Source organism: Rhinoderma darwinii, chromosome 5, assembly GCF_050947455.1.
Source record: "Rhinoderma darwinii isolate aRhiDar2 chromosome 5, aRhiDar2.hap1, whole genome shotgun sequence".
In the NCBI taxonomy this organism is placed as follows: Eukaryota; Metazoa; Chordata; class Amphibia; order Anura; family Rhinodermatidae; genus Rhinoderma; species Rhinoderma darwinii.
The window spans coordinates 268696583-268709224 of NC_134691.1; the positions used below are offsets into that span (position 1 = coordinate 268696583).

General features: G+C 42.9%; 1 protein-coding gene across 3 annotated transcripts in view; it reads right to left on the reverse strand.

Annotated features, from left to right (window-relative positions):
- The window catches only part of NEK11 (NIMA related kinase 11), a 272607-nt gene that overhangs the window by 130259 nt on the left and 129706 nt on the right, over positions 1–12642 (reverse strand). For all 3 annotated transcript variants that reach the window (XM_075827127.1, XM_075827126.1, XM_075827128.1), the window contains exon 5: positions 4609–4673. In XM_075827127.1, coding sequence (XP_075683242.1) covers positions 4609–4673 — 65 coding nt within the window. The remainder of the gene's footprint in view (positions 1–4608; positions 4674–12642) is intronic.

The window sequence follows — 12642 nt, forward strand, 5'->3', positions numbered from 1 at the left end:
ATTTACGCGCCGTCATTTGACAGCGGCGCGTAAATATACGCCTCGTGTGAACAGACAAACGTCTGCCCATTGCTTTCAATGGGCAGATGTTTGTCAGCGCTATTGAGGCGCTATTTTCAGACGTAATTCGGGGCATACGAATTACGTCCGTAAATAGGCCGTGTGAACATACCCTTAGGCTGGGTTCACACGACCTATTTTCAGGCGTAAACGAGGCGTATTATGCCTCGATTTACGCCTGAAAATACGGCTCCAATACGTCGGCAAACATCTGCCCATTCATTTGAATGGGTTTGCCGACGTACTGTGCCGACGACCTGTAATTTACGCGTCGTCGTTTGACAGCTGTCAAAAGACGACGCGTAAAATTACAGCCTCGTCAAAAGAAGTGCACGACACTTCTTGGGACGTTTTTGGAGCCGTTTTCTCATAGACTCTATTGAAAACAGCTCCAAAAACGGCCAAAAAAACGGCGCGAAAACGCAGCGAAAAACGTGAGTTGCTCACAAAACGTCTGAAAATCAGGTGCTGTTTTCCCTTGAAAACAGCTCCGTATTTTCAGATGTTTTTGGCTCAGCGTGTGAACATACCCTTACATTGAATGGCCTGTATGTTAGACAAGACATAAAATTGTGATTGGTACAACTGCTAAGGTGGATCCAATCATCAATCTTGTAAGATTTGCGCTATCCCTTTTTTTAAGAAGAGATCACCGACAATAAGCTGATGACATGGTTATGGGGAACCCCATCAATCAGTTGTAATCTGTGGGGGAATATGGCAGCAAATGTTCAATTTCCTTGCAGCGCAACCGCAGGGTACATAGAGAACTACACAGTTTACACATTAAGCTTGGTTTTATGTAACTGACACCTGAGTTCTTACAATGCATTATACTCTGGTTAAAGGAACACAAATAGAATTTTCCATTTCTCTGTAGACATGACTGGAGATGAAAATAAAATGACACTTAAAATCAATGAGAGATACATAAGTCAAAGTATTTGCACAGTTGCTCAATGTTTTTGTAGATTTTTTTTTAGTAGAATGTTGTTCAAAAAGCAGCGTTTTCTGTTCCGTGCCCAATAATTTAGGTGTAATTGAGACAGCATTATTTATACTCAGTACCGACTCCCCCTCTCCTTTCACAAACCCGGCACATACATCAAACGTACCAATAGGCTCCTTTTGGCCTCCGTCGGGCAGGTATACGTAATTTTTTTGCTATATGGAAAAGCGCAGCAGACTGCACTGTTCCATATAGAGAAGCTTCCAGTATAAAGGTATACCGCGCTGTCTAACGTCCATGGCCGCGGACCGTCGGGGTTACTCACCCCTCGACGGCCGCAGCCATGGTCTGTTGAGTGATAGCCCGCATCTCCTCCCCAGGAGACGTCAGCGCTCACTTCCACGCCACTCTGCTGGGGCCTTAAAGGGTCAGTGCCCGCACATGTAAAATATTGTTAATTAGCCCATGATCATCCTGGACTAAAAGAAGGGCCCTGCCCCTTTGCTCATTGCCTGACCGTTGTTGTGTTTACCCATTTTAGTCTTGCAAATGGTCCCTTAGTGTTATCCGGTTCCTGTTGTTTCCGGTGACCTGCTACCTGTGCCCTCTATCCTGTGCTATTTGTTCCTGTGTCTTAAACCTGTTGTGTAATGACAGGGATAGGGAAACAGAAAAATGAGCCCTAATCTACCCGCCACTCAGTCCCTGCCTACTTGCAACGACCCGCCCTAGGCGACTGGGTACAACTGGGCGACGGTCCCTACACTCAATAAGTGCACGACAGACAACAGACAAGGAAACACAGAACAAAGGGAAACGGGGCAGTTGCCCACGGCAACACCGAGAGCAACAAGAGTAGTAAATGAGCCGAGTCAAACCAGGAGAGTACGAGGTGCCAAACGTAGAGCAGGAGAGTAGTGAACAAGCCGAGTCAAACCAGGAGTGAACGAGGTTCCAAACGCAAAGCAGTCAGTAAGCCAGGGTCAATACGAAGCAGGGACAAGTAGTTCAAGAAGCTGCAGCAGGGCCAGGAAACCAAACGAGAAGAATCACAAGCAAGGAGGAACAGGAAAGGCAGGTATAAATAGACAGAGGGCGGGAGCTAGCTCCGTCTGGCCAGGCTGTGATAGGCTCTCCCACTCCTAAGCCTGCCATCCTGAGTGGTGGAAGATGGAGTCAGTCTCACAGACATAGAAGCAGGTGCAGACTGACTACCTATGGGCGTGGATACAGAAGCTGTGCCTGGCAGATCCTTAACATGTTGGAGTCGTGTGGTGGCACCGGTTCCGCCTGCTGTGTTACACCATGTTTGCTGTCAAGGTCCCATCTGTGCCTAGCCATTGCTACTGTCTGAACCACTACAGGTACCCTTGTGTTTGGACTATTTATATACTGACTTTGTATTCTGTTTGCCAGCTGCTATCCCGCTTCGGGGGTACGGCCCAGTGGGTCCACATACCCACAGTTTGTGACATGCTGTATACGTTTTTTTAACATGTGACCCTATGTATGGCGCATGCTACTGTATGCATATCGGTGACATCTGTTGGAGTATTACATCAGAGGTTTCCTCTCAACAGAAACCTATGACAGCCGCTGCAAAGCAGCAGTAAATGTTAAACAAAAACAACAGTTTCCTGTTGAATATTGTGTTGTCAGATTTTGTGACTGACACATTTTTTCCTCCGTACTCGAATTAATTAGTTGTTCTGTGAAAGTATACTGCGTTTCTGCATATTTTTTTTTTAGAAAAGATTTGCAGACTTATTTGGCACACTGTGAAAAATCAAAATCATCATGAAAATAGCACAGGGTAGCTTATTTTCTGTGTGAAAAAAAGGCATTCATATCACAAGAGATCTTAATAACCTTCTGTATTATTACAGTGGATTTCTGCCTCATCAAGGTAATCTACCCCTGCTTTAACTCCTTTGCGCACCACAATGTAACTGTACACCGTGGTGGGGACTAACTTTCCTCAGCTCAACATACAGTTAGGTTGCGGTGATGGCGCAGGCACAAAAGCTGTGCCCCCAGCATCAAAAGCGGATGATGGCTTAACTATTCATGGAATTAATGAATTTTGATATTATTGTGAAAAAGTAGTAAAACATTAAAAAAAGAACAACAAAAAAAAACTTCGCACATTTGGCATTGCCATTATTGTATTGACCCATAGAATAATGGTGATATGTTATTTATGCTGCTTGTCGAATGGTATAATTTATACAAAAATCAGTCGAAATCCCGCTACAACAGTATTTAACTCCTTAGATGTTGGGGTCAATAGCAACTGTGGCATCTAGGGAGTTTAACTGAAAGAAGGGGCTACCTCTGTTTCCCCTTCGGCACCCCCGACAAAGGGGCTGCTTTTTGAAATAGCCTGAAGGCTAGTGACGGTTGGCTGGATTTAGATAGATAGATAGATAGATAGATAGATAGATAGATAGATAGATATTATACCTTCTATATATACATATAGGAAGATTTTATATATATATATATATATATATATATATATATATATATTAGGAGTAGCTGTAAATATATGTCAATTTGAAAAATATATCTTATTAAGGGAAAGAGGGCTGTTCTTTACTTCTCAGCAGCCTGTGGTTCTGATTTCCCTACCTAAGGCTCTTTTAGTCATCAAGAAATATGTTTAAAGGGGTTGTCTGGGCATGGAGCAGTTTTTCATACTGATGACTTATCCACAGGATAGGTCATCAGTATATGATCGGTGGGGGTCCGATACCCGGACCCCACACCAATCAGCTGTTCTGGCTGCCTTCGGCACCACAAGTTATGCAATGGTCGGAAGAAGAAGGCTACGACCACTGTATAGCAGTCATGCTGCAATACTGCTGCTCTGCTCCTATTCAAGTGAATAGGAGCAGAGCTGCAATAACCCAGCACGGACGCTATGCAGTGTACAGTGCCGTCTGCTTCCGGCACTGAACACTCCCAGGGCCGGATGCAGCCAGAATAACGGATCAGAGTGGGGTCCAGGTCATATACTGATGACCTATCCTGTGGAGATAGGTCATGAGTGTGAAAAACAGCCCCATGTCCAGACAACCCCTTTAATGTAAAATAATACATAGAAGACAAGGAGGATGGGCATGCAGCTGAAGTTTCTTTACCACAGTGTGCCTCACAGGGAAGGAAGAGAAGCAGCTCCTGCACCGCACCAGAAAGAGACCACCCACATAGAAAGCATGGAAAGGGAAAATATGCATTTAAAAAAACAACAGAGGGTAGGAAAAACACTAAATATGCAGGTTAGACATGTTAATGGCTGCACAACATTTAGTATACATCTACCTAAGGAGTGAATGTGAGTTTAGTAACAATAGTTACTTTTTGAGCAACACCCCCCCCTTTTTTTTTTTCTAGGTCAGATGATGTGGGTGAGGGTGTAGGTGGGATATGAATAGTGCTGGCAATGTTTATGGTCAGGACTTATAATAATGTTCTCTCGTTTCATTTAAAAATAATATTTAAAAAATAGTCAATAGCAACATTGTCTGTAACAACACAAGATGCGATTTATAGAACAGAAGAAATAACCTAGATCATATGTCATAAAAAAAACTTACCAATTTTAAGAAGATTGTTTTTCAAAAAGATATTCTTTGCTTTTAAATCTCTGTGAAGTATTCTCCTATAAATGCAAATAAATGAGGTCAAATGAAAAATCGGTTTACTAAATGCTTTTGTCTATATTTAAAGTACACATGAACTTGTGCCAGAAAATCTGTCGAGCTAATAATCAGGCATGGAGGATCATCATAATAAAACACAAGGAAACATGATGAATAGGAAATAAATCTATATAATTAGGCAGACAGCCGGAAAAAAGGAGTAGCAGTGAGCTCTGTGACCGAAAAAAAAAATATAAACTCATAATCCAAGGAATTCATGCTGCATGACACAGCTAAACAGTGAATTGGAAAAACACAATATAATCCATATATACAAGGATGATTATTGTCTGATGCAAATTTATACAAAATCTTTGAAGCATTTAAATTCAAGGATAAAGATAATCCAAAAACACAGAAAATAAATCCAAAATCAATACTAAGATTTCATTAATTAAAAAAAAAAAAAAACAACCTTCATGTAACATGCAAACTTGATCTTATTTTCATATTTTTCTCCATTGTGGTCAGAGACAAACTAATGTATGTGGCTGGGCTTTAAAACATTGTCATACTAAGGCTATGTTCACATCTGCATCAGGGCTCCGTTCCGACGTTCCGTCTGAGCTTTCCGTCGGAACGGAGCCGGTGATGGAAACGGAAACCTATGGTTTCAGTTTGTGTCAGTCAGGCCTCCGTTCCGACAGAAAGCTCAGATGGAACGTCAGAACGGAGCCCTGATGCAGATGTGAACGAAGCCTAACAGTAAAATACATAGCTAAAAAAAACAACCACCACCACACCGTGCTCAAATACAGCCCAAATGTCCATCCGCGATGTCCACATACTAACTGATTTGAATATAGGCATTTAGAAGGTGGATGTTGGGTATGCTCAAGACAGTATTCTCAAGACAATACTGATGTTGTGGCCTGCCATGGTGGGTAAGTGAGACGTTGGTTTAGTGTGCTTGTGCTGCTGAGATGCCCCCCCCCCCCCCCCGCTTTGTATTTCTTTTCCTCACGTTGTTTAAATAGGAGTAAAACAGCCCTGTCCAAGCTGTGATCCTGAAGCTCTGATCCTTAAATAGTGTGTTTACTGCCGGGTTTGTTACAATGTATCTATACAAACACAAGGAAAGCTACTTGAATAAAAGCTTAGCCTGGAGTCCATGACAGGACAAAAAACTGATACTGCTGTCCAGTTCAGATCATAGAGGACTAGATTAAGAAGTATAAGCTGGAAAAAGTGAAGCCCATAGTTATGAAAGTGGCTATATAGAAAAGTTAAGGGTAAGAAACATCTACGGTGAAGAGAAATAAGTAGTTTGAACATATTATGTGGAGGCTTTGGGACGAGGGAGCAATCTTCGTAAGCGTCTGCCCTGGTTCATGGGACCAGCGTAGGACGGGCACACCAGAGTACTAGAGGATCCTCCAGTGGGCCCAGGATCTTATACAATAATGGGCCCCAAAAGTCCATCAGAAGACATTTGGAGCTGACTTTGGAGCAAACCACTTGACTCCAGAGTCTATGTCTTATGTGTTGATTCACAAATACCTTGTAGACCTTATATAAATAACCTATTAGACCTTATTGATGATATGTCCCGTGTGTGCAATGATAAAAACAGTGTACGATGCAAAGCAAATGTACGTACATATGTTCTGTATAAACTTATGATGGGAGTACAGAATAATTTCCTCTATTCGGCCTATGGAAACCCAGTCTGACAGTGCACAGGACCTCCCACAGACTGAGGAAAGCTATAGAGACTATTTAAGAGGCCACATCTAATTAAGGCTCTGTTCACATCAGCATCAGAGGTACCGTTGGGGCCTCCATTGCCATTCTGGTGAAAAATTCAGGAAGAAATAGTGCAGCATGCAGCACTAATTCTTCCAGTAAAGTGACGGAAACCCAAAAGTACCCATTAAAGTCAACGGACAGAAGAACTAAAAAAACTGAAGATGTAAATAGAGTATTAGGTTTACTAATACTTGAGGAATCAATGAATATTTTCAGCTTTAGATTTCTATAAGTATTACTTAAAGGTTGGAGATTTTAAGAATTTTTTCAGTGACCAAGATTTGGCCATAATAAGACAAGCAATTCCATAAGTGTCGCATCTTAACCACACATATACAAAAATATTTGATATGATCGGAACAATCCTACCATGCAAATATCATTCTGATTTTAGGAAAGGTGAATTGCACTTAAAGGGATTGTTCTGACTGCTTGTAAATTCTATGATTTTAGTAGTTACATCTTGGATTCAAGAAAATATATTTAATAAGACGTCATACATTCAGAAAGGGTATTTTTATTATAGATATAATGTAAGTGCACATGTTAGCACTTTCATCACTTATTAATGGTCAGAATTGTCTAATTTTAGGACCAACGAGCACTTTCTTTGAAGATGATCTGTTAAAATTGTAGCTGAAAGAAACAGGGAATATTTGCCTACAAACTGTAGTATATATTCATCTGTATTGTGACAGTATATAAAAAAGAAATATTGGGTGGGTCTTCAACTTCCAACCAACGGATTTGTATATGCAAAGGCCAACATTATTGTGTGATAAAGAGGATAGTGAAATAGTTTCCTAGTACCCTGAGGCCTGAGTCACACGAGCGCTGCGCATCTCGGACGTGAAAAACTGCAGTTTTTCACGTCCGAGGTGCATCCGTGCTCAGCGCTGCGGGACGCGATGTCTCGCATCCCCCATAGTTGAGAGTCTATGGAGGGATGCGTGATGCGTGAAAAGAACGGACATGTCCTATATTCACGCGGACCCTTCACACGGTCCGTTGAAACAATGGCTGTGTGAACAGCCACATTGAATTACATAGGTCCGTGGGACGGCCGCTGTTTCAACGGCCATCCCACGGACGTTTAACACGTTAGTGTGAATCAGGGCCTTATACAGTATATTATCCTCGTCCGTGGTGCTGGAATACTGAGATTTTTGAGAATTATTGCAATTGCACAGCTGCATAATGTATCGCTATAGAATTTGTATACATGTCATTTATGTGAGATGGTCAAAGATAAAAACAGGTGTACAGTATATCGGGTATATCATTACATTCACAGTTAGCAACCATTTAAAGGGAACCTGTCATGTCGAGCATGTTGTCCAACTGGTGGGCATTATGTTATAGATTGATGTATAGTTCTGTGGGAAAAGGTTCAGGATAATCTGTAATTCATTTATTTAACCCCTTAGGGACCAGCCTATTTAAAGCATTACTGACCAAGCAATTTTTTTTTTTCGTTTTTCCATTATCGCATTCAAACAGCTGTAACTTTTTTATTTTTCAATCGAAATAGCTGCATGAGAGCTTGTTTTGTGCCAGATTAGTTGTATTTTTCAATGGCACTGTTTTGGGCTACATATAATCTTTTGATTAAATTTTATAAACATTTTTTTGGGGGGATAGAAAATAAAACAGCAATTCTGCCATTGTTCTATGCATTTTACATATACTCCGTTCGCCATGAGGCATAAATAACATGTTACCTTTATTCTATGGGTCGGTATGATTACGGCAATACCAAATATGTATAGTTTTTTTCTGTTTTACTACTTTTGCCCAAGAAAAACTGTTCTTTGATTTTGTATCATCACATTCCAAGAGACATAACTTTTTTCTTTTTTGTCACTGTAGCCATATGTGAGCTCGATTTTTGCAGGACGAGGCATCGTTCTCATTAGTACTTTTCTAGGGTACATGGGACTTATTGATTAACTTTTATTATTACTTTTTAGGGGGTAATGGAAAAAATAGCAATTCCGCTGTTGTTTTTTTCGAGTTTTTTTTATTTTACAGCGTTCACCTTGCGGTTTAAATTACATGTTAACTTTTTTTGGATCATTACAATCGTGGTGATACCATATATTTATATTATTATTTCTTTTTTACACTTTTACTAAATAAAAACACTTTTTATGGCAAAAAAAAAGGTTTTTAATCTTTTGATTGCTTATATAATGCTTTTTTACACATAGTATATCAAAGCATTATTGCCTGTCAGTGTACAACTGACAGGCAATCTATTAGGCCATGCCCCTGGCATACAGTCAGGGCAGGCCTGGGGGCCTGTGTTAGGCCCCCGACTGCCATGGCAACCCATCAGAGGCCCGCAATCGCATTTGCGGGCTACCGATGGGTGATTAAGGGAGCCCCCTCTCTCTGTAAACCACTTTGATGCCGGAGTCGCTAATGACCTCGGCATCTAAGGGGTTAAATTATCCTGATTGATGGAAACTTCGCTCGCTGCCATTAGGCTGGTGTGCTCCAGCCTGCAATGAAAACACAGTGCAGGACTTAGACTAGGCCACCGTGAAAAGGTCACGGCCTAGCCTAAGGCCCGTTAGTGACCGCCGTGAAAAGGCATATTGGGAGTCACTAACTGGTTAAATCGCTGCTCACTGTGGGCTAAAGAGTCAAGAGGGTGGGCTCATCCATTGATTGACAACCTTCCCAGTCAGTGGCGTAACTACCGCCGTAGCAGCAGTAGCGGCTGCTATGGGGCCCGCGGCATTGGGGGGGCCCGTGTCGCCCGCCGGCACGGGCCCCCTCCATGGCCAGAGGCTCCGCTAGCTGCCGCTATGGCTGCTACAGCGGGACGTCACTGAACACTACGGCAGAGCAGGGAGGTATCTCCCCGCTCTGCCATTAAACAAAAGACATGTATCCCCTCTCCACAGGATAGGGGATACATGTGTGATCGCTGGCATTAATAGGGAGAACGGGGGACTGAAAGTCCCCTGAAGTTCTCCATCACAAACCTCGGACTTCCAGGGTCTGTGTCGGCAGCTCCGTAGAAATGAATGGAGCGCCGGTGTTCCCTACAGGGGGGGCTCTGTATGGCGTTCTCTACAGGGGGGGCTGTATGGCGTTACCTACAGGGGGGCTGTAGGGAACGCCATACAGCCCCCCCTGTAGGGAACGCCATACAGAGCCCCCCCAATAGGGAACGCCATACAGGGTCCCCTGTAGGGAACGCCATACAGCGCCCCCCCCTGTAGAGAACGCCATACAGCCCCCCCTGTAGGGAACGCCATACAGCCCCCCCTGTAGGGAACGCCATACAGCCCCCCCTGTAGGGAACGCCATACAGCGTCGTCGTCCCCTGTAGGGAACGCCATACAGCCCCCCTGTATGGAAAGCCATACAGACCCCCTGTAGATAACGCCATACAGTCCCCCCTGTAGATAACGCCATACAGCCCTCACTGTAGATAACGCCATACAGCCCCCACTGTAGATAACGCCATACAGTCCCCCCTGTAGATAACGCCACACAGCCCCCTGTAGATAACGCCATACAGCCCCCTCTGTAGATAACGCCATACAGCCCCCTCTGTAGATAACGCCATACAGTCCCCCCTGTAGATAACGCCATACAGTCCCCCCTGTAGATAACGCCATACAGCCCTCCCCCTGTAGGGAACGCCATACAGCGCCCCCCTGTAGAGAACGCCATACAGCCCCCCCTGTAGGGAACGCCATACAGCCCCCCCTGTAGGGAACGCCATACAGCGTCGTCGTCCCCTGTAGGGAACGCCATACAGCCCCCCTGTAGGGAACGCCATACAGACCCCCTGTAGATAACGCCATACAGTCCCCCCTGTAGATAACGCCATACAGCCCCCACTGTAGATAACGCCATACAGCCCCCACTGTAGATAACGCCATACAGTCCCCCCTGTAGATAACGCCACACAGCCCCCTGTAGATAACGCCACACAGCCCCCTGTAGATACCGCCATACAGCCCCCTCTGTAGATAACGCCATACAGCCCTCTCTGTAGATAACGCCATACAGTCCCCCCTGTAGATAACGCCATACAGTCCCCCCTGTAGATAACGCCATACAGCCCTCCCCCTGTAGATAACGCCATACAGCCCCCTCAGGGGGGGATGTATGGCGTTATCTACATGGGGGCTGTATGGCGTTATCTACAGGGGGGCTGTATGGCGTTATCTACAGAGGGGGCTGTATGGCGTTATCTACAAGGGGGGCTGTATGGCGTTATCTACAGGGGGGCTGTATGGCGTTATCTACAGGGGGGCTGTATGGCGTTATCTACAGAGGGGGCTGTAAAAAAGGCACTATCTACAAGGGGGGGGGTTGTGAGACACCCAGGGGAGGGGGGGCCCCAGTCAAAAGTTTGCTATGGGGCCCAGTCTTTCCTAGTTACGCCGCTGTTCCCAGTATTAGTGTGCATACAGAAATAGCTTCCAATCACTGAGTAAGACCGCCCACTGGACTCCTTAGCCCAAAGTAATCAGGAATTTAAATCAATAAATTACAGGTTATCCTGAACCTTTTCCAACATACTGTATATCAATCTGTTCAGCTTGTCTTGCTCTATATCATGCTGCCCGCAGATGGGACAGCCTGTTTAATGAGACAGATTTCTTTTAAGTATAAAATCTAACCTATATTTACAATAAAAAGTTTCTGAAAAAAGAAAAAATTATTTGTTATTGCAGTTAAACATGTCCATAAATGATTGAATTCTAGAAAAGTAACACATAACTATTTTTAATATGCAGAAAAAAACAGGGTTCTGTTTTCTTGTATTTTAGTATCAAACATATACATTTTTACTAAATAAAAAATGACACATTATAAATTATCAAGATATTATCAAAAATTATCACAATGAAGGGAGCAATTAATCACCGTAATTACATAAGGAGCAACTGTGCAGGAGATCATTGGAAGATTATTGATTAAATCCCGAGAAGTAAACATTAGAAATCTCCTCCCGACCCCACAGTCAGAAAACCTGTTTAAAGATGTTATTAAGTTGCAGAGAGATATAGTAGCGTATATCTAATGAGAGCAGGACATCCATGTCGACCATATCTCATCTAATTGTTCAGGTCAGATGGCAGGAGGCTTTTCACAAGGCATAATATTGTTAATTCGTGCAATATCAATAAGGAATTGTAGGATGGAGGTTTTTTTATTTGGAAGCAACGTGTATCCTTGCTGCTAGGAATATAAACTGAGACAACTTAAAAAGTGGATTAGACAAATTCATAGGTTTGTCTCCTCGGAGACAAATTGTAGGAAATTTTGAGCAAACTCATCCCATTACCTCTATTATCAAATTAGTTACACGAGTCCAACATCAGGAAACTATTGGACATGACCATCAAGTGTGATACATGGTACCCGTGGTTGTGCATCCCCTGAAACAGAAAGGTAATACTTTTGGATGGATGGTACCTCGTGGGTACATAGTATGATCTGTGCAAATTCTTTACAAATTCCTAAATACCTTTATTTATCCAAAGATGCTTGTTTAGTCAAGGGGTAAACATTGTGGGTCAGGAAAATGTCTGACGTCATATAATTGTGTTTGAAACCCGACCTAAAAAGCATTAGGACGGGTTTTGTGACGATAAGCCGCTCGATCGAAGAGAAACTGCTTCTTCTTGCTCAGGATGACTGGCAGCTGCAAAGTGAACGCACATACCGGACAGCAGCTGCGGCACGCTGTTCTAATGCATATACAAAACAATTCCGTGACGGCGGCCATTCTAGTGACCCACAATGTATACACTCTTGATAAAACAAGTATCTTGGGAAGATATTTAGGAGTATTTTTAGTAAAAAAAATATTATTTATCTATTTTATTTTTCCGCACCCCTCTAATGAAAATCATGTACCCTAAGTAGTTTTTTAGAATGCCACCACAAGAAATCACTTTGTTGAAAGGCCCAGCAGGAAACATAGGGTTGTAGAACATTGGGATAGAAGATTGCAACTGATGCTTGAACCGGAATGCTTTTGGCAGAACGGGAAAATAAATTAGCAACTGATACTCTCATCCATATCAGGGAATCTAGCGAGTAGGGGACTTTTTTTGTGTTGGGGAAAATTAAAAAAATTAAATAAAAATTTGAAAAGCTAAAAATATAACAGACAGAGACTTACGTATTAATGCAAAATTAAAA